The following is a 26,738-nucleotide window of genomic DNA, read 5'->3' as shown; positions in this document are numbered from 1 at the left end:
ACTGAGATTAAGAGACACAGAATATAAAATAAATGTCCTCAATATATTTAAATGACTTAAATATATGTAAGGAGCCAGAGACTATAAAATAAACTCAAAAGCAATCAAAAAACTAAATAAGCTTTCATAAATGCAAAATACTAATATTTGAAATTAAAATGAATCTTCAGAGAATGATCAACAGAGGTTAGACATAACTGATCGAGAATTCTTGAACAGAATGAGAGAAAATGATAGAGGTTAAGAAAAGAAGATAGAATGAGACTCATTAACATGCCTTGTCAGACTTCCAGAAGCAGAAAAGAGAATAAAGGAGAGACAACAGTTGAAATGGCAATAGCTAAAAATTTTTCCAAACTGATGAAAGATGCCATCCATAGATTCAAGAAGTTTAATGAAATCAAGTAGGATAAATACCAAAATATCCACAACTGTAAAACACTAAAAACAGGCAGTAGGATAGAAAGAGATGAAAAAGTCTAAGTCATTTTATGAGGCTAGCAATATCTTCAGCTTCCCTGGTGGCTCAGAGGGTAAAGGGTCTGCCTGCAATGCAGGAGACCTGGGTTTGATCCCTGAGTCAGGAAGATCCCCTGGAGAATGGAATGGCAACCCACTCCAGTACTCTTGCCTGGAAAATCCCATGGACAGAGTAGCCTGGTAGACTACAGTCCATGGGACTGCAAAGAGTTGGACACGACTGAGCGACTTCACTTTCATTTTAGCAATATTTTGATATAGAAACCTGGCAAGAGTGTGTGTGTGTGTGTAATGTATATAGAATATATTTTATTTTGTTAAATCTGTAATATATAACAAAACAGAAGCAAAATGACTATGTAAAATGCTAGCAATTCAAATATAGGTATATTTAAAAAATGATAATACTAAATGACCAGGTTGGGTTTATCCCAGGAATACAGAGTTGGCTTAACATCAGAAAAATTAAAGTGGAATTCACCACACAGGAGAATAAAGGAAAAAAATCATATGATTATATCAATAGATGTAGAAAGATGCTCAATAAGAGTCAACATCCATTCACAATACAAGCTTTTAGTAAACCAGGATTAGAAAGGAACTGTAAATTAAAACAAAAATGTCAGCAAACATCATACTTAATGGTGAAGAAGTAAAACAGTCTGTTTGACATTGAACAAAGGCAAAAGTGCCTACCATCATCACAGTGATTTGACATTATATTGGAGATTCTAGGTAGAACACTGGGGCAGGAAAAAGGTTGATGAAAAGGTGTAAGATTGAAAAGGAAGAAGCAAAACCATCATTCTTTGCAGATTATGATTGTTTTCTGTAGAATATGCTAAAAATTCATAGATAAATTACTATGGGATAGATGTAACATATAAAAATTAATTGCATTTCTAACCACTATGCAAGAAACAGGTAGAAAACTAAATTTTAAAAGATACGATTTATAAAAGCAACAACTACAATATCTAGAAATAAATGTATTATGAAATGTACAAGATTTATAATGAAAAAATTACACAATTTATCGAAAGCTATTAAAGAAGCTCTAACTAAGGAAAGATATACCATATTAATAGACTGGAAGACTTGGAATCATAAGGTACCAGTTCTTCTTCAATTTATCTGTATTTTTTGTATAATTAAAAAATCTAACAGGTTATTTTGTGGATGTTGGCAAGACACTTATCAAATTTATTAGCAAACAAAGGGTACTTCACAGGGAAAAATACTAAATGAGAAAGATGCAAAAAAATGTACAGACCAGTACAAAATGAAACGTGGCAATACAGAAACCTTAAGGACCTAATTTTGAGTAAAGCTAATTAAGACTATATATCAGTACAACATGATTACATTTCCATGAAGTTCAAGTACTGGGAAGCTAAACATTGCGTTTGGAGGGATGCATACTTATGTGCTAACTATAAAGAAAAGCAAAGGAATAATAAAGTACACAGTGGAGGTAATGGTGGCCTGAGGGTTGGGGAATGGGATGAAGTTACGAGGGACACAGTTCACTACGGTATCTGTGGGGCTTTTTGTTTTCCTTGAGCTGGGAGATGGCTACACAGTAGTGCCTTGTATTGATGTTCTTTATAACATATTTTACAAGTATGCTTTTGTATCTACTTGATACTTAATAAAAACAATTTTTAATAATTGTCTTCAGAAAATCTATGAGAACCAAGTTCCGGGTTTGAAATCCCCAGGAGAACAACTGTCTCCAATGCAGTCCTGCCCACAGGACACGACACACGCCCCCTGCGAGCCTTACCTTGGCGGGGTTGAGCGCTGTGATGATCCACACACAGTGTGCATTGTTGTCATACTGAATGGGGAAATTGGGGGAGGTGATGATGCCCGAGGGGCCTCGAAGGTGGGCATCACACATGCGGGCTGCAGAGAGGAGACGGAAGACGAGCATTTTAGTTTAGACGAGGACCAGTCCCCATCCCACCTCCCAGCCCCGGCCCAGAAGAGCTTGAAGTCTGTACATCGTATCCCAGATAAAACCTTCTACTTCCTATTTCCTTCCTCCATAGCTCCTAATGGGCTCAAGAGACGTTCCCAGAGCACTGGGGGCAGGGGTAGACCCCACATTCCCTGACTTGCCGCTCTCTAGGTAATGATGGACTTACACGGTCCAGCTAAGCAAGTCCCCTTGTCCGGACTCCACTGTGACCCAGCACCACATCTCTACCAAGAGGGTGTGGGCTAGTACTCCTCACCTTGACTGCAAGCTAAGTGGACCCCAGACACCTTTTGACCTGTTAAGCTTTTTGCTCCTGCTCTGCTGACCTTTCCGCATTCTCCCAGGTGCCTTCATGTCTGCTGAAGGAGAGTCTCAGGGTGTCCTGGTCAAGGCCACCCCCACTAGGTATCAGAATGTCTGTGCCCAAGAACTCTGCAAGGCCCCTGGCTTAGCCTGGTGCCAGGCACCCGGAATGACTTCAGGGACAGTGAAGTGCTTTCCCAACCCTTCCCCACACTTAGCATATGCCTGAAATAGGCTTTTGACTGGAAGCATAGAGATTCAAGGTGAATTAGAAGAAGTGCTCTCCTCAAGTAGATATAAAGTGTTATCAATTACAGCTTAATTTAATTAAGCTCTTTAAAATAGCTTCTAAACTAATTAGATTAAATCGTGATTGATACCAGTTAAGGTGCTACATTGTATCTAGGTGTTTGCCTTCCTTAAAAACGCATTCTTTAGTCCCAGCCACTTCATTCTTCAATGTTAGCACTCAGCTATTTTAATAAAAAGTTCTATGAGCCTGTTCTGTTGCTGCCCACATGGCAATTTATCCTAATTGTAGGTAAAGTGCCTAACAGTAAAGAAATAGTGAGCAAACTCAACAAGCCTAAGTATATAAAATGAAACTGGTGTCAAACCTGGTTTCCTCTGATGGGACAGCATATCCTAGAACTGCTCTCTGTGTGCAGACAGGGTCCTGATAAACCTTCCCCAGGAAACCCTTCCTAGGAGGGCCTGGCAAGGAAGCTCCCCAGTTCCCGGACATAATTAATCTCTTCTCATTTCACACACTCATTCCTGCGCTCATTCATTCCCACATATATTGAATGCCTATTACAGGCCAGGCTGAGTGCGGGAAGAGAGAAATGTCTAAGGCACACTCCCTCTTCTCTAAAGAGCCGCTAGCAAGTGGAGAGAACAGATGTGAAAACGGTTACAACTGAGCAGACTGAGTGTTGTTAGGGGGTTACTAGCAAGAGACCCTGGGTCAGAACTGCCCCTTCTGTTCTACGAGCTCATGCACTCCAGTGAGGAAGTTCCTTCCGGTTGCTCATCCCAGTCCTGAACCTGAAGGATATTCTTCTTCATCCTGAGCTCAGATATTGTTTGAACCAAGTTTGAACCAAGTTCTAGGGGAATCCTCTCCCCACTCCTCTCCTGTGCATCTGATTGCTATCTAATTCTGTCCTGAGAAACACTGACATTCACCGACTAGCCTTGGTACAACTGCATCGAAGGCAGATCGGCATGGTGAGGAGATAGCAGGCTATGCATTTGGGGTTTGGCATTTCGGGTTTTGTTGGTTAAGTCTGAAGTGAAAGTTTAAGTGTTAGTCGCTTTGTCGTGTCTGACTCTTTGCGACCCCGTGGACTGTAGCCTACCAGGTTCCTATGTCCATGGAATTCTCCAGGCAAGAACACTGGAGTAGGGAGCGATTCCCTTCTCCAGTGGACCTTCCTGATGCAGGGATCAAACCCAGGTGTCCTGCATTGCAGGCAGATTCTTTACCATCTGAGTCACCAGAGAAGCCCTGGTAAGTTAGAAAATCTCTCTGATTCTACTTCTTCATCTGTAAAATGGGACTAGTGATATTGCCCCACTGAAGCATGATGAGGGTGAAATTCTATGAGATCTTGGACATGAAGGCTCACCCAGGACCTGGGACATTGTCAATATTTAACAAAGGGAAGCTGGGACGGTGGACTCAGATGCCATGTTCATTCCATCTCACTATCTCCAAGATTTCCCAAGGCCAGGGATCTTTTATTCTACCTTTTGTGAAGTTTCTTTATAGCATTTTTCCCCCACAACCACATTTGAGACTGATATCATTACTAAACAAATTAGAACAAGATAATCAAAATCAAAACTCTAATGCTAGCCCACCATTGGAAAGTGGGCCTGAGGTGTCAGAATGCTAGCCCTACAGGGGATCCTTACAAGCCTCTACCGGTACCACATTACACCTCTTCCGGAGATTCAAGTTTCGCTGCCAAAAGCCCTCAGCTTCAGACTTAATTTATCTTGCACTTGTTTCCAAAAATTAGATGGCATTTGCAGTTTGTTGAAACGTGGTGAAGGTAATTAGGGAGAAGAGGTCAAAAAGCCATTTACCACTTTAAGGGCTTAGAGGGGTTTAATTAAAATATTATACTCGGCAGCTAGTTAGCATGGAGCACCTAAAAATAAATTTGGGATGAAGAATCAGCTTCTTTTCTCCTCTGTTGTCTGGGTAAGGTCAGGAGGTCTGTGGACAGACAGACTTCCCTTTGAGCAGCCAGCCCCTGGGATCCCACCAACAGATGGATAATTCATTGCTGCAGCCTACACGGGCTGGCAAAATGGTAGATGCTCAGACAGTGACTGAATAAATGAATAGACACCAGCTTATGCTTCTGTATTTGCCTTTTCCCATCAAATAAATGCCCTGCTGGATAACTTTCAGGAGGTTTTTCAGGACCTTCCAAGCCCAAGCTCTGTAGCCAGTTCCATTGTTTCTCTGAACATCACTATACCATATAGCAGGGGCCGTGTTCCAGGGGACTTTAGGAAGAATACTTTAGACCCACAGCCATTGCTGGCATCAAAACAGCTTGGTACCAAAAAGAAAACTGCTCTAGATGCAAGTGCCTCTGGTCTTTTATCTTCTCTGCAAACCTTATTCCCTCCCTGCTCCATGCTGGCTTCACTCACTTCTCCTACTATTGACCTTCCTCCTCATCCTTTCCACAGTATTCTCTCTAGAACCACCTCCTGACCACCAATCCCAGGGCAAACAAACTCTGAGTTGTAGCTCTAATGTCTTTAAGGACCGCCTGCTTTAACTCCTGCCTGGATTGAAGCCCATCTTCCCCTCGCAGGTCCACCACTTCCTCTGCAGCACTCGGCAATGGAGAGTTTTCTCCTCCCTCTGGTGTTCCCTTCCACAAACAACCGCTAATCCCCCGGAGGACGTTTTCTTTGACCTCCATCTGTATCTCACTCCACTGACACCAACTTTCCACCATCAGCTCCCTGTCTTCCCTTCCCAACGTGGATCTCATGACCCACTGTTAGGATCATTTTCTCGCAAATCCACCCAAGTCCTTTGAATGGTTGCCCGGAAGACATCAATTGTGGATGAAATTCTCCACCTACATCCTCCAGCCCTTCCCCAGTGTGGTCAAGCTTTGCTGGAGAAAAGTCACCTGAGTAGGAAGATGTCACTATAAATTCATGATCGCTCACCTCAGAGAGTTGTGGATATCGTCCAGCAACTCTGCCACTTAGCTCACTCTCCTACTCTGTTCAAAGCCCTTCCATGCCTCTTGCATGTCCCTTTGACCTCTTGCCCTTCCCCTCACCTCCCTTACACTTAAGTGATGACCTTGCTTCAATTTTTGTGGGTGAAACAGAGGACATTTGGCAGGTGTGCCCTGTCTCTCATCCCTCAAATCTGCAATCCCATCTGCTTAAGTTCTCTTCTTCCTTTTGGTTCCAATGGAAGAATGGTTCCTTCACTTTTCAGAGGTCAGCCCCTCCTCCTGAGATCAGGTGCTCCTGCTGAAGATCAACCATGTTCCTACCATATCCGGAGCCTGCTGTTCTGGGACCCAGGAGAGTCCATTTGTGAGATCTTAAACTCCATCACCTGGTTCCTTCTCCTGCTGCTTACTCATCCAGCAGAGTAACCTTGGTCTCAATGCACCCCCTGGTGTCCTAAATCCTTTGTCTCTCCAGATTCCTGGCTCCCTCATTTTTCCCCATCTCTCCATCCCCTCCTGATCCTTCCTCTCACTACTGAGTCTGGACAGCAAGACCCTCTCCAGCAGCTCCCATCACACTCTCCTATCTGCCTTTGATGAATTCTACTGTCCATCTTTATTCCTAATCCTGGGTGCCACGGGGCTGCAGGAGAACCACCACAGAGTCATGATTTGCCATTGTCATGGAAGCTTTGGTCCAAGCTGGTCTTCTCCCTTGTCTTTGTTCTGCTTCCTTGACAGTTCCTTACGGGGCACCTTCAAGCACCCACCACTTAGTTGAGCCACTTAACCCCAGGGGCTGCCTTTTTAAAGTGTCTGACCATACTGACTCTTCTCTCTCTGTGAAACTTACGTTCATTGGCTCCCATGATGCCTCTGGCTCTTCTCCAGTACTCTGACTGATTCATCTTATCCAATAACTCCCTAAAAGTAGTTGTTAAATCTGTGCAAAGAATATACAATATTTTGCATAGTTTTTTGTAAAATTTTCTGTGAGTTACAATGAGATCAAAATGTGTGTTAGTCGCTCAGTTGTGTCCGACTCTTTGTGACCCCACAGACTGTAGCCTGCCAGGCTTCTATGTCCATGGGATTCTACAGGCAAGAATACTGAAGAAGATTGCCACTTCCTTATCCAGAAGATCTTTCTGATCCAGGGATCAAACCCTGGTCTCCTGCATGGCAGGCAGCTCCATTTGAGCTACAGGAAAGTCTCTGAGATCAAAATAAAGGTTACCAAAAAGTGTGTGTAGGGCCATTGTTCTATGTGATTCCATCTAGTGTGTTGACTCTGAATTGGTGTCCAGGTGCATTTTTCAAGTAGAAGTATGGGCCTTTGGTCAGCTGTGGAATTCCAGTTCAGAAGATTAGCTTTGTGTCCTTGGGCAAGCTGGCAGACCATTCCAAGCTTGAACTAAACATAAAATATGTATATTGCTTCTTTCCTTGTAAAGAAATTATGAAAAATGCTTATTGTACTGCTTCATACAAGTATAAATAGCTTAATAAATGGAATTTTTAAACAGTAGCATATATGTATGGGTCAGGGACTCAGGGGATAATGGGATATGTATTCTAGTGCAGTCGGTATATCACCCAGCAGAGAATAATGACAGAGGAGGGGTGACATGCGGGAGGGGAGAGGGAAGCGGGGGAGAGAGAGGAGGGGAGGGGGATGAAGAAAGAATTCTGAACAACATTGACGTTTAAAGGGGAAGCCCAAGAAGCTGATCCAAGAAGAAAGATGATCACCCGGATTTTCATGCACTTAATTCAACGTGTACACACCGCTATATTTAAAATGGATAACCAACAAGGACCTACTGTATAGCACAGGGAAATCTGCTCAGTCTTACATGGCAGCCTGGATGGGAGGGGAGTTTGGGGGGAAATGGATACATGTATATGTCTGGCTGAGTCCCTTCACTGTCCACCTGAAACTATCACAACATTGCTAATTGGCTATACTCCAACATAAAGTAAAAAGTTAAAGAAATAAATAACATACTGGGTCCCATATGTAAAATAAGTTTGACAAGCCCTATATTATAATACCTGTCTCTGGGCCTGAACTGAATTAGTATAATGGTATAACATCATTTCATGTTGTCCTCAATCTCCTTTGGATGATCAAAATTTTTTAGTAGTCAACTGAGAAGCTTATTGCTTCTGGTCAGAGGGCAAGAAAAAAAATAAGGCCTGTGAATTCTTAATTTCAAATTCCAAAATGAGGGCACAGTTCCACATTGTTCATTCATTTCAATCACTGATTCATTCAGGTTGTCCGCAAACATTTGCTGAGAATCTATCATTTGCCGAGCCCCATGTTTTAGTGGAATTAATTGTGTGGAAAATGAATGTTTAAAATCAAATGATATTTTAAATGCATTAGACAAAAAATAATATCACTGTGTGGTGGTGAATCCTTTTCAGACTGTGGTCTTTTGGTAACCTGCTTATTACTGGGGCTATCATGGAATTCTGAGTCTTGTCCCTTTCTATTTTTAAAGTGGGCTTTACTTAAACTCTCCATTAAAAAAAAAAAATCACTGTAGAATAGTGAAAGTCAAAGTTGCTCAGTCATGTCCAACTCTTTGCGATCCCACAAGGGAAGTCCAAGAATACTGGAGTGGGTAGCCTATCCCTTCTCCAGCAGATCTTCCTGACCCAGGAATTGAACTGGGGTCTCCTGCATTGCAGGCAGATTCTTTACCAACTGAGCTAAAGTAGTTGTGACTAGTTAAAAATAAGAGATTTTAAAAGAAAAATGTTCAAAACTGCCAAAATTAAAGGACCCCTGAATTTAAGATCTATCTCAGCCTTTGGTTTTCAGGGAAGACCAGGACAGATTATCCAAGTCCAAACTCAGGAACCTCTGCTGCTTTCTTCCTCCCTCACAATGACCTTGGGAAGGAAAGAAAGGAGGAGAGAGTGACAGGAAGGTGAATATGCTCTAGGAGCCCCTCTCCACTACAGCTGGCGCTGGTTACTTTCTGTAAAATGGCTTATTTAAATCTCGCAAGCTCTAGGCAATGGAGGTTTTGTTTCCCCAGTTCACAAATGAGGGCCCTGTGGCTTCAAAACATGAAGAAACCTGCCCAGAGTCAGCAAGCTAACAGGTGGCAGAGTAGGGCTCTAAGATCAAAGTCTAGGTGGGCTTCCCTGGTGGCTCAGGTGGTAAAGAATGCACATGCAGTGCGGGAGAGCTGGATTCGATCCCTGGGTTGGGAAAATCCCCTGGAGAAGGGAACGGTGACCCACTCCAGTATTCTGGCCTGGAGAATTCCACGGACTGAATAGTCCATGGGGTCGCAAAGAGTTGGACACAACCAAGTGACTTTCGATTCATGGGATCGCAGAGTCGGACACAACTGAGCGACTTCCGCCTTCACTTTCACTTTCAAAGCCTGGTTGCCTCCTAAGGTGTGTGATTGGACAGGACGGTGAGAGATCTGGGACCCATAAGAGAGCTGGGGCCACGAGAGGCTGCGGGTGCACTCCAAGGCATGGGGAAGCTATACCCCAAAACAAAAACTAAACACGCATGCACACAGACTCACAGACCCACTGGGATCATTTCTAAATTAGGTCTTGTATGTTCATTGCCACAGTAATGCTGTAAAGCAGTGCTCTATAATCACTGCCTTTTATTTATTTTTCTAACTTTATTTTTAATTGAAGGATAATTGCTTTACAACATTGGTTTGGTTTCTGCCACACATCAACATGAATTAGCCATAGGTGTACATATGCCCCCTTCCTCTTGAACCTCCCTCCCACCTCCCACCCTTTCCCACCCTTCCAGGTTGTTACAGAGCCCTGGATTGAGTTCTCCGAGTCATACAGCAAATTTCCACTGGCTATCTATTTTACATATGGTAGTGTATATGCTTCCACTAGTCGCTGCCTTTTAGCCAAAGAAAAGAGATTCAGAGAGGTGAAGAGATGGGCCCAAGGACACCCAGTTAAACAACGGTGATGACTGGATTTGCACCCAAATCTGTGGGGCTTTGTTTTCTGGGATTTTCCCCCACTTCCCAGGGATAGAGGATGGGACGGGAATGGATGTGAAAAAGCTCGGCCTGATGCTTAGTCAATAATGTGGCAGAGAATGCAGAATCCAGTGGGTCAAAATCACTGGAGGGGCTTGGCTGGGACACACAACACATCTGGAGAAAAAGATGAGCATGTTACTCGACTGTGGACTTTCTTCTGAAACACCAGCCCTCCCCCTCCCTGGGCTTCTGGGTGTAAACACCCAGCATTACTAAGAGAACAACCTGCCTCCAATGAAAAGGTCCTGGGGAGAGATCAGATCCCACCACCGCCTGAAGGCATTGCTGTTCTGGCTCCTCAAAAGGAATTTGGAAATGACCGACTGGCAAAGCGTCCCTTGATCCTCAGACTTGATTCTGTGCCTGTCTACTCAGCGGGTGTCTCGGTTCCCTGGAAACGGAGTGTTGTGCTATTCAAATTTATTCAAGCATCCATTCAACACATGCTGCTGAGCACCTACTGTGTGCCCAGTCCTATCCTAGGCAGTGAACAAAACAGATGTCCTTGCCCCACAGAGGCATTGCTCGAGCACAAGGATTTCTGTTTTCTTGTCCAGTACTTCCCAATTTATAAAGTGTTTCCATACCCACGGCTCCATTTGATCTTCACCTTAGTACAAGATGGGTCAGGTAGGAGCCATGAGCTACATTTACAAGTGAAAAAAAATAAGCCCAGGGAAAATAGGGGCTTTGCTGAACTGCCTGTGGCCAGCTGGTGGCAAAGCTGAGAGCAACACTCAAGAACTCTTCTTTGGTTTGAGTTTTTAGAAAAAAAATTAGCTAGGTGGAATTTCTGAAATAACTAAAATCAGTCAGGGTGCAAAGCACACTATTAACGGTGGATCACAGCAACCCCAAAGCTGAGTGACCACGAATACATCTAAGGCTTATTTGAGAGATTTTCATGACCTGCTTCCAGAGCTTGTCATCAACACAGCAAAAAAAAAAGAGTGGGTCTCAGCTCCAACTTGCCCATTGCTCAGGGTAGCAGTGATCTAAGTTCTCATCCCAGACCCCATCTTACCCCGCATGGATTTCATTTTCATGCATGTGCCTGGAGAGAGGCAAAGGATCTCCTTCAACTGGAAGGATTAGGAATGTAGTTTGAGCAGTCTCTTCCAAGGGGGTATACAAAGGAGCAACTGTTGTCCATGTTCACAAACTCTAGAGTGATTCCTTACACCTGCACCCAGAACCCCTGAGTTCTGGTCATGTGTCCAAACAATGAATAAGAGAGATGCATGCAGCGTGGGAAAAGAAAAGCTGTCTAGTGGAGCCCTGGGGGAGGAGGCCAGGGGCCTCTCTACCCTAGAAGCAGCTGCTGTCCTGCCCCAGAGAAGAAATACACTCAGGCCTGCTATTTTAAGATCATGTTGGAGAGGGGGACTCAGCCAGCCCAGTTTTGGTGCTTGCAATTCCTGGGACGGCAAGACCCTTGAGAACAAGATGTTCAGGTGTGGGGCTGGAAGAATCCCACAGAGAGTAGCATGAGGCCCTGGTGCGTGTTACTCCTGCAGAGATCGGAGGATTCTTTCAGAGGTGAAAGGTCTGCTTATTGCTGAGTATGTGAAAAGAAACAAAGGCACTGAAAGAGAGGTTCAGGATGGCTATGTGCTCTAATGGAGGGATTCCAGATGACATGATACACGCTGACTTCCCTTCGCGTCTAGTGTAGCTGTAATGTCTTGGCACAGTGGGCCAGGAGCCTGCTCATGTATGACTGCCTAGACTGTCAGGTCCAGGCAAGGCAGGAACCATGCCTCTCTCCCCCATCTCTGTATCTCCTGCTCCTCTATAGGCCTATAGGGTACAACTGCTAAGTCACTTCAGCCGTGTCCGACTCTGTGTGACCCCATAGACACCAGCCCACCAGACTCCCCTGTCCCTGGGATTCTCCAGGCAAGAACACTGGAGTGGGTTGCCATTTCCTTCTCCAATGCATGAAAGTGAAAAGTGAAAGTGAAGTTGCTCAGTCGTGTCCGACTCTTTGCAATCTCATGGACTGCAGCCTACCAGGCTCCTCCGTCCATGGGATTTTCCAGGCAAGAGTACTGGAGTGGGATGCCATTGCCTTCTCCGATAGGGTACAAAGGAGGTGCTAAATAAATGTGTTGCTTTCATTGGTCAATGGGTGCAGAACCTGGGTCCTGGAGAGCAGCGAGAGGGAGGTAAGCCCGTCCAGATGACAGCCAGGACCCTGGTATCAGGAGCTGGGCTCCATCTCCCAAGCCCCGCCCAGTTTGTTGGCCAGCCTCCCTTTCCAGGGACCTGCTTACCTCGGCAGACCGGCCTGTGGTCGCTCCAGGCTGCAAACATGTCGCTGACTTTCATACAGGTGATCCGCTTGGACCCTTGCAGGTCATAGCCCTCGTTGCAGGTGAACTGGACACTGGATCCTAACCTGGGAGACAAGGCACATCCGTGAGCCGTACCCCTAGGCCTCCCAGTCCCACCCCTGAATCCTTCCTAGTTCCATAAAGAGCACCACGCCAACCTTTATTTCTCTCCTGGCCCTAATCTCTGCTCCACCGTTAATCACTTAAAACCTTCATTGGAAGGAACACTTGCTCTTCATCTCTCTTTTTTTGGACCATTTGCTTTTAGGATTGAGTTAAAAGGTGACTTTGTGAGCAAAACAGCAGTCCTCTGAGATAAACATCAATTAGGACAGCTAGGCATGGGTGGATGACACCCAGAAATTTTCACGAAACTGGATGATTATGAGAAGATGCCTTGTTAGTTAGAAACTTTACAAAAGGTACCATCTCAGCGCCCTAGGGTCTCTGAGATGATTGGCGGCGTGAGCTGCCTGCTGGCACATCATTACTGACGATGGTGGCCCTTCGTACCCTGGGTATAGGTCTGCCAGGGGATACTGGCAGTCTACAGCCCAACCCTCTCCCTGAAGGTGCAGCAGTATTCCCAAGACTGGACAAGAGCGAATGTTAAAGGTCAAAGCTCTTCTCCAGGAAGTGAGCCTGTATCCACATGGTCCTCGCTAGTCCACCTCCGGGAAGGCCAGCTCCTGTCTGACCCCCAAGCCAGGCCATCCGCCCCCCTTTCTACAATTAGAATGTTTCCAAACAGATCTTACCTGAAATCCGAGCCTAGTCTTTTGCCCCTTTCAGGTATGCCAGGGTCTGGACACATATTATGCCCTTGGGACACACCAACCTGAGTTACTACAAGGCAAAAAAACAGCACATACAGAGATGGGTAATCACAGGAAGGCACCTGCTGGGGCCGTGTCTCAGGATGGGAGGTGGATGCAGAGACAGCAGTAGGGCTGGCTCTGCTCGGGCCTGTGGGGCTGCTGGGATCTACGGGGCTTGGGTTTCCTGAGTGTGCAGATGGGGAGCTGCTTTTGACAAATTCCTTTGGGAGCCAAGTCCAAGTGAAATTCATCAAGAGCATGTGGGCTCAGAGGCACCCCAACCCAACAACCACCCCATCCCCTTGCCCCAGACCAGCGACCAGAGGTGGACAGTCCACAGCCCCCGGTGACCTCCCCCATCCTTCCAACCTGCTGATGGCGACTCTAGATGAGATGAGTCCCCCAACCTTGCCCCCAATGGAGAAATGACTCAAAGAAAGTTAAATAAAAGGTGGATGCGTGGTCAGAAACGGCAAAGAATGTAAGAGAAAGCTGCAGTCTGAAGTTCAAAGCAGAGACTTGAGCTAAAACATGGGAGAGAAACCTGTTGAGAAACCTCTTCCCACCAGACAGTTCTCAACACAGAGTAAGTGGTAACCAGAGCATTCCCGATCCAGAGCACTGAGGTGGCACCTGCCGCGGTTCTGGCAGGTGCTGCGATGCCCTCACGGTTGCCAACATGTGCGTCCTCTAGGCTAAAGGAGAAGCTTGGTCAAAGGCGGCGGATGCATACAAAAATCAGTTTTCTCCTGTCTCCAGTGGAGAAGGTGGAAACTCTCGGGCCCCTGCAGTTCACTGTTCTTGAGATGCTGCGAGATGAGAACTCCCTTGCACCTCTGGAGTCCTGGCCTTGACAATGACCAGGAACTGGAGTTCCAATCAAGCCCTCACCAACCCCACAATCAACACAACCACCTCTAGGGTGATGGGGAGTCTGGAGCAATGCTCTCTGAGTTGGTCCATTATCCTCCCACCCACTCAATATCCCATCATATGGGCAATGTGCTCCATCACTCACTCACCCGCTCACTCCTGCACATGGTACACAAGACACATTGAGTGAGCTCCTACTGTACAAGACCCTTCTTGGATATGGTGGGAGATGTCAATGTCAGATATCAGATATGATCACTTCACTGTCTTCAAGGAGATCCAAATCCAGTGAAGATATGAACCATGGAAAGAAACTACGGAACCACAGTGGGGAGGCAATGAAAGATGTAGCTACAAGGAAGTTCAGAGAGAGGACCTACCTCATATTCCTGAGAGAAGCATGGAAGGCTGCCTGGAGGAGGTGACATTTAACATGGATCTTCTGAGATAGTAGAATTTAGATACATGCTAACAAAGAAATGGCATTTCAGGCAAACAGATGGGCCTGGGGAGCAAGGTGGAGACATGGAAACAGAATCGCAAGTTGTTCGGTGTGCCAGAAAAGGAGGGAGGGTAGTGAATGGCCTGGAAGAGTGAAAGTGAGGTTACAGAGGTCAGACTTTGAAGGAACTTGAGTCTGATCCTAAAGAAGATGGGAAGAGACCTGAGTGGAGAAGGGCATTGTAAGAACTGGGTTGCTCAGGAGGAGGGCAGTTGCTGAAAAATGAATTAGGAAGTTTTGTGTTTGTTCAGGTAAAGGACAGCAAGAACCTGATAGAGGGTTATGAAGTGATGGGAACGTTTGTGGCAAAGAAAGAGTCACCAGGGCTCATGGCAGAGTGGGGCATGGGGAGAGGGGCCAGGGGACACCCTGGCCTGGGAACCTGTGAGGAGGCACATGAGTGATGGAAGTGGGGTAGGGTGAGTTCCACTTTTGACTCATTTAATTTCATTTCAGGCCTGATTTTGAAGCTCATTTTTACAGTTAGAAACCTGTTCAAATCTCCAGGTAGCCCAGGGCATGGCTGGTCAAGGTAATCTTGGCGACTGGACAGACTGCTCAAGCCAGAGACCGGATACCCTCCTGGTTGTGGGCGATGAGCACAAGGCCTCCTGGGCAGCCTCCTTTTCTCCAACATTCCACACTGCCAGGTTAAAGCCAGTCACTCCCACTGGACGCTTGACCCCTGCTCCCATCCCCTTCCCCACCAAACCTCTACTTCCAAAGCTTTTACATCCTCAGCTGAGCTGCATTACCATCTCCTCAGACCAGGACCCTTCAGGCTGGGCTAATACCATGGAAGTGTCATCTCCAAAAGCTGAGCAAGCCCCTGCCTCCTGGAGTCTCCTGTTTTGCAATTAGGGGAAAGCCAAGAGAAAGGATCTTGGATCCCCAGGGGGCAGGAGAGAGAGGGGAGCCCTGAGTGGTACTTGCTGGTTCATCTGCTGGCAAGCTGGCCTCACCACCTATCCATCCCTCCTGAAGGCTTCTGAGCTAAGTGCCCACATTCTTTAGGCCCTGTCTCCTCCACCCTGCACACCAGTCAGTCTCCTCCCAAAGTCCTTGCTGCCTAGGAATCACACTCTACCTTCCAGCACATTCCAAATGCACTACAGGTTCTTGCCTCCTTCTCGCGCCCTCTCATTCAGTACTGACACCACTCAGCGAGCAGAGCTGAGGCTGACAGATGAGGATGTGGCTGGACGGTAGAGCCAAGGTCACGGTGAAGCCCACCCACCACACCACAACCCCTGACATGGGAAACAAACCCCCCTGCAACCCCTTTAATCAGCCAGCCCAAAATAAGGCTCAGGTGCCGTGCGGGAAGTTGTGAGCCCAGCTGTGATCAGGCCCCTCCTTTCCCACTGCACCCTCGCCCCCAACCAGTGCTCGCTCTCTTTCTGGGAGGACTGAGCAGGTGACAGTGTCCCTACATGAGCCTTCAAGGCTCCCCAGAAACAAGCAAACCCAAATCCCAGCCACCAGTTTACTGTCCAAAATACAGAGGCAAAAAGCTTTCCCCCTCTTTCCTGAGTTTCAGCCTCTCCTGCCTACTTAAAACCAGCCCCTAGTTCTTGTAGCATGAATTTGTTGTGGGCTACAGAGAGAAAAGATGGGAAGGTGGTCTGTGCCCCAGTCTCTATGATGAGGAAGAAGCCACAACACACTCAGAAAGACAATGCCTCCCACCAAAAGGGAAGGAAGGTGCAGATGCGTGGTGGTGAGAACCAGCGGCTGGGGTTCAGGGTGCCCACAGACTCTCCGATGAAGGCAGTAAGTAGGAGCTAGGAGATGTAGGTGTGGCCCACGCCTCCCCTGAAGTTCAGAACATCTGTCCACAGGGAATCTGGGCAGAACACAAAGGGCCAGAGCCCTGCACACACTTGGGGACCTGCATCCGTGGCAACTCAAGCCACACACCCATCCCTCTCTGAGAGTATCTCAGAAAGGAAAGCAGTACCTAGTTGAGAATAGTATTTTTTTTAAAAGAGCTTTTGCATTATTTTATTAAAATAGTATTTCTTCATCTTTTGGAGGGAGTTTTGGGCACCTCTGAGAACTAATGAAAACCACAGACCCTTCCCTGCCATCCCCAAATGCACCCACAACATCATATGTGATTTCCTTGCGAGTTCATAGACCTCCTGAAGTCCTGGGTCAGGAAGGCCCATCTCAGATATAACCGCATCCTTAGGGGGAAAGAAGGGTAAAGTTTTGCAGCCCCATTTTACAGATGTGGAAACCAAGGCGCTAGTTTAGTACCTGGGGTAACACAGTTACCCAAGGATACAACTGGAATGAAAACTTGCTCCCCACATCAGAGCAATTTCCTTAAAGTTTGCCTGTGGACTCAAGGCCTGCCTTGGTTCCTCTGGTCCTCTGTGGCTGAAGAAAGAAAGAGCTTATGCAGGTCCAGCCTGTGTCTCGAGTCTTCCCTGCCAACTCTTGACCTGACCCTCTGTTCCACCCCTCAGGCCCCTAGTCAAGCACAGAAGCAGGGCCTCCTGTCTGCCCTCTGCCACCCAGTCCCCTTGTGGCAGGGTGACCAGACACACTCATATCCAGGGGTGAGGAGTGGTGCCCGTCTCCAATTGGAGGACTTGAAAGACTAGAGAAAAGTCACAGTCAGGCTCGGTTTCGTCAGGACATTGGGACCAAACTGCCTCTCCCCCTGCTCCCTGCCACCAAAGCACGGAGCTCTGGAATCACCCACGGCCGCCCTTCGCCTCTCTCCAGCAAGTACTTCTAGCATCATGGGAAAAATGAGCATGTGGAGGTGAAAGAGAAATGAAGGGGTTCAGCAGGGAGCAGAAGTAGAGAGAAAGAGAGGGGAAAGCAGATTGGGTGAAGGGAGAGGAAGGTGGAAGGAAGGAGGACAGTGGAGGTGGAAAGTGAGGGAGAGAGAGAAAGGCATGAAACAAAGAGGCAAAGAGAGGGAGGAGGTAGACCAGAAGGCCAGGTTCTGAGGGCCCAAGGGAGGCTCCTCATCTCTACTTCCAGAATGAAAAAGAAGTGTTTCTTGGAAAAATCTGCTCTGCTTTCAAGTCCAGCCTCCTGGAGTGGCCCAGAATCTTCCAGAAAACCTTCCTATGCTCTAGATCAAAAGCCCCCTTAGCACAGGCTCTGATTGGGTTCTTCTGGGGTGACGACATTCCAGACCATTCCCCGGCATTGGACTTCACCCTTTTGATCTTTCAAACACCAATGGCAGGAACATGTGTTCAAGGACAGAATCCACCCGGTGTCTAAGCAGAGAGCCCCCAGCACCGCCCAGTCAGCTCAAGACGCCAGACCCCCACCCTCTAGTCCACGCTTTGCCCAGCCAGGTCCACAGACCATGGTGGAAAGTTCTAGGAATTCCCCTCTCTCTCCTTCCCAATCTTGCCTTGGGAGCTGGAATCAGGGCCCTGAAGCCTCCAGTATCCCAGCTGGCATTCACTGACTCCTAGACAAGGAGCCAGAAAAAGGATTGTTTTAGCAGGTGGAAGTGATTCAAAAGGAAAAATAAAGAAAGAAATGTAGCAGTAATGACTCCCTGGACTGTAGTTAGAATGGGAAGTGAGGGAGAAAGAAGAGGCGGGAGGGGATGGGAGGAGGAACTCGAGAAGACAAAGGGCAGGCCCTCGGGCTGCTCACTGGCCATGAGGTCAGTGTGCGCACGCGCAGACCCAGGCCGCGGGCAGAGGGGCTGAAGGAACACCGGTTGCAGCATCATCTGGCTTCCCCGCGGTCGCAGCGCCGGCAGGTTTGACCTCAAGCAAGAGGCTCAGCAAGGCGGACACTTACACACAGATGTCTTCTGGCTGTTGTCTTTGCTGGGCATCAGCTTCACGCCTCGAGACTTCAACTCAATTTGCTTCTTGACTGGAAAAGAGGTGAACGAAAGAAAAATCAGGTTAAGTTTTCATCTGGGACTGGGGATAGGTCCTTCTAGAATGGTCCCTCTCTTAGCTTGGGATATTCCATGGTGGGTCACAGTTAGAAGCCTCTCTGTGCAGAGATATGCCAAGGGTAGGGTTCAAGTGCAGCAGGGTCTCAAACATGGAGGAAGAGGTGCTATAGAGGCTGGCACCCTGGAGGCAGCCAGGGTGATCTACCTGCAAATTGGTAGTGAGCATCAACATGGGAAGCCCTGCAGCCTGCCCTCTGTAGCTCTGTTCACCTGATCCAGTCTGACCAATTTCTGAACCAGCCCTGGCCAGGTGTTACATTGGATTAGGTCCCCAAGTTGTCACTCTCGTTGTATCCACACCTGTTGCAATGTGACTTTAGTCCTTCCTGCTAAAGAGGTGGAGTGTGTTTCATCACCCCGTGACTTTGGGTTTGGTCATTACGGAGGCCTTAACATGTCCAAAGGCTTGTAGGGTGCCTGACAGATTAGGCGTGCTGACTTGAATCTCAGCCATCACTGGGAGGAGACGTGGCTGGCCCCAGGAGGATGAGAACATGAGGAGCAGAGCCAATCTGCCTGGCCAAGCTCAGCCCATACCGGCCAACCTTGTGGGCAGGAGAAGCTGAGCCTGGGAGGTCACTGGGGATGGTTTCTGGCACAGGTGGTGGCCTGATGGATTGAATTGGTTTTGATCGAGTACTGAGTCCAGTCCATAGCTCATCAGGACTTGACCAAATAGCACACAAATAGCCCCAGAGCCAAAACTCCACAATTTCAAAGGTCATTTCTCTGAATCCATCAATCTCCTTTGGGTCTCAGTATCCCTGTGGACCCAAGGCATTCTACTGGTTACCCAGGGCTTTATCCTGTCTCTGATTATATGGCTTGGTTTTCTGCTGAATCCCAGACAACCCCCGCCAGACGGCTCAGCTCTGCTCTGACTGGTACCAGCAGTGGTAACAACTGACTGTCACTTCCTACGTACCAGGCCCTGGACTGAGGACCTTAGAATTTAAATCAGCATCACTGACCTCTCTCTTTCTCTTGCGCCCATACATGATCTATCAGCAAACTTCCAAATATATCCCCAATGCAGTCTGCACATCTATCTCCCTGGTTCAGATCTCTGAGACTTTTCCTCTTGTTGCCATGGTCCTCCATCATCCACGCTTGCCCCCGTCTAATCTATTCTCAACATGAGATCCAGAGGGATTTTGTTACAACAGAAGTCAGACCAAATTACATCTCTGCTCAAATCTCTTCAGGGACAACCCAACTCTTCTACAGTAAAAGCCAAAGTCTTTTAAAGGGCCTGCCTGGACTAATCGGCCCTCTCTGAGACCTCTCTGACCCCATCTTCCACCTCCATCACTCTTCTCCGGTTGCAAGCGCCCCTCTGATGTTCCAATAATACAACAGCTGCTCGCTCCAGCCTGCCAGTTCCCTGGAAGGCTCTTCCCCAGATATCTTCATAACTTGCTCCCTTTTCTCCTTGAAGCCTCTGAAGCAAACACTACTTTCTCCTGGAGGCCTTCTTTGACCACTCACTTAAAACTATACCTCCAAACCCATCTCTCCCTATCCCCTTCCCTAAAGATAGGGACTTTATCCCTAACTTTTGATCGTACGCATCATTTTCTTAGTGGTTTTTGTCACTCTATGTTGCAATGTAAGCTCCACGAAGGCAGAGATTTCTATCTGTTTTGTTCATTGCTGTGTCCTCAATGCCTAGAACAGCACCTTGTCCATACTGGGCCCTCAATAATCGTTTCATTTGGTCCTTATATGTTTAACAACACTGACTGGTAGTTATTATACATACTGGATCAATAATAAAATTGGGGTGCACAGTGGCTTAAGTGACTTACTGTGGGTCACATAGCCAGGAGGCAGCTTCACTCTCGGTGGGACCTCAGCATCTTCTCATGTGACATGTTCCCAAAGTTATCCCAAGGGCATGGTCAACCTTCTTCAGCATCTGCCCCCTCCCCAGCTCAGCCCTTGGAGACTCAGGGATTCACTCTGCACCTGAGATAACATGGCAATACCGGAACTAAACCCACAGTGATCAGGTGTGCAAAGGGGGCCATCTCCCAGCAGCCCCCACCCCTCTGCTCATCCCTGCTCTGCGTATATTAAAAAGCTTCCCAAAGGTTGGTATCCCAGCTAGCTGCTGTCTAAGCTGACTGCCTGATAAAATTCAGTTACTACCACGGAGTCACCACTTCTCAACATGCATTCAAATTCTTTTTATAAATGTGCATTACTCTCCATGTGTATCCAGCAGGAAAATTTCCAATGAACACTAACGTAGGTCCATTATCAAACAGAGCGTATTAGCAGGGAAACATGCATTATTCAAGCCTAGCTAATAACGGTGCAGCAGGGGGAAAATGTCCTCTGATTCAACATCCCTAAGAAAATAGGAGGGGCTCCCCAGGTGGCGCTAGTGGTAAAGAACCCACCTGCCAACGCAGGAGATGCAGGAGGCGCAGGTTTGATCCCTGGGTAGGGAATACCCTGGAGGAGGGCATGGCAACCCACTCCAGTGTTCTTGCCTGGAGAATCCCATGGACAGAGGAGCCTGGTGGGCTACAGTCCATGGGGTCACAAAGAGTCGGACATGACTGAGTGACTTAGCATGCATGCACACAGGAGAATAGAAGTGGTCCCAGCTCCGGGCAGGGGTGGGGAGAGGGGTCTTTACAACAAAGGGCAGCCCATCTGAGGGCAGGTCTGCAGAGATGGCTCAGGGCATCTGGTGAAGGAGGAGGAGGCAAGTCAGTCCTCCCACGCCCTTAGTTTCAGGGCCTAGTGTCCCTTGGAGGAGGGGGAGCAGAAGGGAGCCAGAGCCCCGAGGATGCCTTTCCCAGGGCAAACACTGCTTGAGTTTTCCTTGTAGCTGCTGAAGGGGGACCTTGAGATGCAGGTAGACATGAGGGGTGTCAAAGGGGGAGCCCTCTTCCTCTCTTCTCCAGGTTGCATTGAGAAAGAGGCTCCTGCCCCTTCCCCACCTCCAGGCCCCAGAGGGCAACCTATGGCCATTCTCCCCACTGGTCCTCTCCAAGAAAAACTGTCTAATTTGATACATCAGTGACGCCATCACACCTTGCATCAGGAACTAACTCCACTCTTCCTCTCGTGTGTCTTGCTACTCGCCACAGGATGGAGTTTGTTAAAGTGATGGCAAGAACCTGTGAAGAAGGAATCTGAAAAGCTGGAGGGAGCTCCTTATACAAACTTTGGGACCCTCTGCCCGTCTGAGCCAGGTCTGAGAGGCTGTGTCACTCACGCAGTTGGTAGGCCTCCCACCTAAGCTTGGGAAATGCAGGGGCCACAGCTCTGTAGGCAGAGGTTCCTCACACCAACAATACAACCTCTCAGAAAGAGTATGTCCAGGCCCAGCTGGCCCTGGCCCAGACTCTGGGGAGGTGGCGCCTACAGGTGGCCCAAGCCATCGCCAGAACTGAAGAATGGGTCAGGAAAGTGACCTGGCTGGGGGATACCACTCGACAAGATCCACGTCACTGGGGATCTTAGCCTCCAGAAACCACCTCCATATGGTGGGGTCACAGTTTTGGGACAAGCCAAGGGAAGCAGGTACACCCTGAATTATGGACAGCTAATCTGTCTCAGCCTGACCAAGTGTGTGGTGGCTGACTGAATGAACTAGCTGGACAGACGAGGGCAGACCTAGTGTGAAGGATCAGAGAACAAGGTGCCCTTCTCTCTAGGTCTCCACTGCTGACGGACCAAATCAAAACCCAAAGGCCAAACAGCAAGGACCTGGAGAATTTCTGGGGTGCATTTGGTCTTGTTCGAACAGTCATTCATTATAGCGCCCACTAGTGTAGCATCTATGACATTATGTTGAAGCACTGGTCTCAAGAGGATTCTGGCATCATTGGTGAAACGGTGAGAAAGTGAGCGTGGGCCGGCTCCTTGGTCCCAGCGACACTTGAACGCACAGCCCCAGTGCACACGTGCATGCCACACATCCATGTATACCCGTCTACAACCAGCGTGCCCACGAGAACATCTCTGTGCCCCTGTGTATGCAGGGCTGCAAACATTCACATGCAAATATAATTCACACTTATACCTGTGTTTGTACTGTATGTGAACAGAGTCGGGACTCCCAGGAGAAAAGTGCTGGCTTTAACTGGTTGATGGAAATCTTAGTAGGTACATCCATCTCCTCTGAATGATAATGACTGCAGGAGACTGCCAGGCTGCTCCATTCATCCTTTATATTCTGGTTAATTCCTAGACATTTTTCCCGCTGTTGTAAAGGTTAGCGGGACACATGGTACGCATTTAGCTCTAAGAATCTGGCAATACAAATGCCTCTCTAGTCTGCAGCATCAGTTATTGGGCTGAACTAGTGGAAGACCAGGACCTGCTGGGGAAGGAGACAGGGGAGGGCTGCCTAATCTGCCACCATGGCTCTAGGAACCCAGAAGTACATGGAATATATGGCTCCTCATTCCAGCGCATTCAGACTTCCCTGCACAACAGTGAGCCCTGCACTCACCTGACCACTCGCCTTTCCCCAGCACCTGGCTGTCCTGCTGGCTGGCCCATCCCTTCATCCACACTAAATCCAGCCCATTCAACCTCAGAAAATCTCTCCAATGTGTAGCCTTCTATCTTCTAAGCCACTCCTGCCCTAAATACATCCTTTTCTGCTTGGTTTTTGTTCACTGAGTCACTGTCTGTAGCCCATCTTAAAAAAGGTTACTTAAAGATGGAAATCTGAGACTCCCCTGGTGGTCCAGTGGCTAAGACTTTGTGCTCTCAATGCAGGGGACCTGGGTTCGATTCCTAGTCAGGGAACTAGATCCCACATGCAACAACTAAGAGTTCCCACGCTTCAGCTAAAGCTCCTGTGTGCTGCAACTGAGAGCCAGCAGAGCCAAATAAACAAATATTAAAAAAAAATGTGGCCTGCCAACAGGCCATAATTTTTAAAAAAAAAATGGAAATCTGATCACCACTTTGGAAACTTGGGTGTGCATGCTGTGTTCCACCTCTCCCTTCTCATGGAGGGCCTGCCTCGCTGCCTGGCCACCAGCGCCCTGCAAAAATGCTTTCAGTACTCACTGTCCTTTGCTAGACAAAGCCAGGGTCTGGCACACTGGCTCTACATCTCACAGAGATTCATGCCAAAGATACAAAATTTGGTGAAGAGGCCTAAGGCCTAATGCTTCAAGGTGTAGACCTTCTAGCAGATGGGGAAATCTTTTCTATGAAGAAGAACAGTGGCAAGAAGAATGATTACAGAACAGGGCTGGGGACACCTCAAAGTAACAAAAGATGAGGTATCTGTTGCCAGGTCAACTGACTTAAAGGATAAATATAAAACTATCGCATCAGACGTGATCGGGATGCTGCCAACACACAAATGAAGAAGCTGGGGTGGCACCGCCAATGAGAGTGCATTGGCATCGCCGTGGAAGGCTTTGAGATGAGCAAAGGTGCTAATCTGGTGGAAATCAGGAAAGGTGTGGTGCTGCGTGTGGATACTGTAACTGTTGAGCTAAAGAAGCAGCCCAAACCTGTGATAAACCCTGGAGAGACTGTTCCATTTGCCACAATTTCTACAAATGGAGACAGAGACCAGCAACAGGATTTCTGATGTAACCACAGAGGCTCAAAGGGTGTGCTTACACTAGAGGACAGGAAAACACTGAATGCTGAATTAGGAATTGAAGGCACAAGAATTAAGATTACCTATCTCCAGGGAGGCCTGGCATGCTGCGATTCATGGGGTCGCAAAGAGTCGGACACAACTGAGCGACTGATCTGATCTGATCTCCTTACTTGACTAATACATCAAAAGCTAAGAAACGGGGCTTCCAGGATACTGGTGGTTTCCAATGTCCAGTCCATCATGTTCACTTTGGAAATTGCCAATGCCCAGTGAGTCTTTGGTTGTAATTACTGAAAATGCTCTCAGTTTACTCATTTGAAATAGGGTGAAAGTTGACTTCGGGGTTATAACAGCCCAAGCTCCACGCGGGGCTGGCCATCAATGCCCTGCAGAAATGCTTTCAGTACTCACTGTCTTTTGCTAGACCAAGCCAGGGTCTGGCACATTGGCTCTTCATCTCACCAAGATTAATGCCAAAGATACAAAATTTGGTGAAGATGCAAGTGAACTCTTATTTGGCACATGTGGGATCTAGTTCCCTGACTAAGGATCAAACCCAGGCCCTCTGCTTTGAGTGTAGAGTCTTAGCACTGGACCACCAGGGGAGTACCAGATTTCCATTTTTAAGTAATGAAGATCATGGCATCCAGTCCCAACACTTCATGGCAAATAGATGAGGAAACAATGGAAACAGTGACAGACTTTATTTTCTTGAGCTCCAAAATCACTGCAGATGGTGACTGCAGCTGTGAAATTAAAAGCCACTTGCTTCTTGGAAGAAAAGCTATGACCAACCTAGACAGCATATTAAAAAGCAAGACATTACTTTGCCAACAAAGAAAGATCCATCTAGTCAAAGCTATGGTTTTTCCAGTAGCCATATATGGATGTGAGAGTTGGACATTAAAGACAGCTGAGCACTGAAGAATTGATGCTTTTGAAATGTGGTGTTGAAGAAGATTCTTGTGAGCCCCTTGGATAGCAAGATCAAACCAGTCAATCTTAAGGAATTCATCCTAAATATTCATTGGAAGGACTGATGCTGAAGCAAAACCTCCAATACTTTGGCCACCCAATGTGAAGAACTGACTCATTTGAAAAGACCCTGATGCTGGGAAAGATTGAAGGCAGGGGGGAAACAGAGGATGAGATGGTTGGATGGTATCATTGACTCAATGGACATGAGTTTGAGCGAGCTCTAGAAGTTAGTGATGGATAGGGGGGTTGCTAAGAGTCAGACACGACTGAGCGACTTCACTTTCACTTTTCACTGGCATGCATTGGAGGAGGAAATGGCAACCCACTCCAGTGTTCTTGCCTGGAGAATCCCAGGGACGGGGGAGCCTGGTGGGCTGCCGTCTATGGGGTTGCACAGAATCAGACAAGACTGAAGTGATTTAGCAGCAGCAGCAGCAGGGTAGCCTGGCATGCTGCAGTCCATGGGGTCACAAAGAGTTGGACATGACTGAGCGACTGAATTGAACTGAACCGAAGCTTCAAGGTTTGGTGTCACGGAATGAACCCGACAAAGCTGCTGCTACTGATGGTACAGTATTTGGAAAAGTGAGCTGAACCCTCAGTCTTTAAGATGTTTTGCTTCATGACCTAGGAAAAGGTGGAGAGGTTATTGTGACCAAAGGTGATGCCACATTCTTGCAAGGAAAGGGTAGCAATATTCAAATTGAGAAACATATTTAAAGAGTCACTGAGCATTTAGAATATTACTATTAGTGACCAGGAAAAAGAAAAACGAAGTGAACATCTGGCAAAACTTCAGATGGAGTAACTCTGCTGAAGATTGCTGGAACAAGTGACGTGGAAGAGGATGAAAATAGTCTGCAAGAGCTGCTGTTGACAAAGGCATCACCTGGTGCTTTGCTTCAGTGCATTCCAGGCTTGGATTCACTGCTCCGGCTAAATGAAGAGCAAAAAACTGGTATCGAAATCATAAAAGATCCCTCACTGCTAAGAATGCAGGTGCTGAAGGACAATGGATAGCTGAGGAATTTTTGCAGATTCCCTCCCAAGCTGGGTGATTTTTAAAATATGGTGGGAAAGGAATCATCAACCCAACTTAGGTTGTTAAGTAGTGCTCTGTTGGGAGCCGCTGGTTCAGTTTCTTGGTTAACATGCAAAACTCACCATGCTGCTGGAACTCCTAAAGTAGAGAAGGACTCTGGCATAGTAGAAGGGGGACGGCATCAGGGGTGGCCCATGGTTTATGGGTGGCAGTGTAAGAGGGGGCATGTTCTAATTCCTAGGGGAGTGCTTTGCTATTTTTAAAAAAATTTTATTTTACATTGGAGGATAATTAACAATGTTATGTTAGTTTCAGGTGTACAGCAAAGTGACTGTTACACACACGTGTCTAACCCTAACCCTATTTTGTAGCCCAGGGAACTCTGCTCAATACCCTGTAACAAGATAAATGGGAAAAGAACTTGAAAAAGAATAGATAAATGCTTCGCTGTTAATAATGGGCCATGCAGCCATCTTCACGAGTAACTTCCCAGAAGTCAGCTGGAGGAGATGACCGGAAGACGGATGTTTAAGGGAGTTCCTACGGCCATGGGTTATCGCGTTTAGTCGCCTTTGTGATGCTGTCATTTCTCCCTGGA

At 47.3% G+C, this 26,738-nt stretch overlaps 1 protein-coding gene across 2 annotated transcripts in view; it reads right to left on the bottom strand.

The window, feature by feature from the left end:
• Positions 1-26,738, bottom strand: part of CSMD2 (CUB and Sushi multiple domains 2) — a 693,817-nt gene that overhangs the window by 313,022 nt on the left and 354,057 nt on the right. For both annotated transcript variants that reach the window (XM_044945284.2, XM_044945283.2), the window contains 4 exons: positions 18,362-18,439; positions 13,141-13,228; positions 12,323-12,447; positions 2,267-2,388 (listed from right to left, as the gene is read on the bottom strand). In XM_044945284.2, coding sequence (XP_044801219.2) covers positions 2,267-2,388; positions 12,323-12,447; positions 13,141-13,228; positions 18,362-18,439 — 413 coding nt within the window. The remainder of the gene's footprint in view (positions 1-2,266; positions 2,389-12,322; positions 12,448-13,140; positions 13,229-18,361; positions 18,440-26,738) is intronic.

This window comes from Bubalus bubalis, chromosome 6 (genome assembly GCF_019923935.1).
Source record: "Bubalus bubalis isolate 160015118507 breed Murrah chromosome 6, NDDB_SH_1, whole genome shotgun sequence".
In the NCBI taxonomy this organism is placed as follows: Eukaryota; Metazoa; Chordata; class Mammalia; order Artiodactyla; family Bovidae; genus Bubalus; species Bubalus bubalis.
This window is presented reverse-complemented; position numbering and strand designations above follow the sequence as displayed.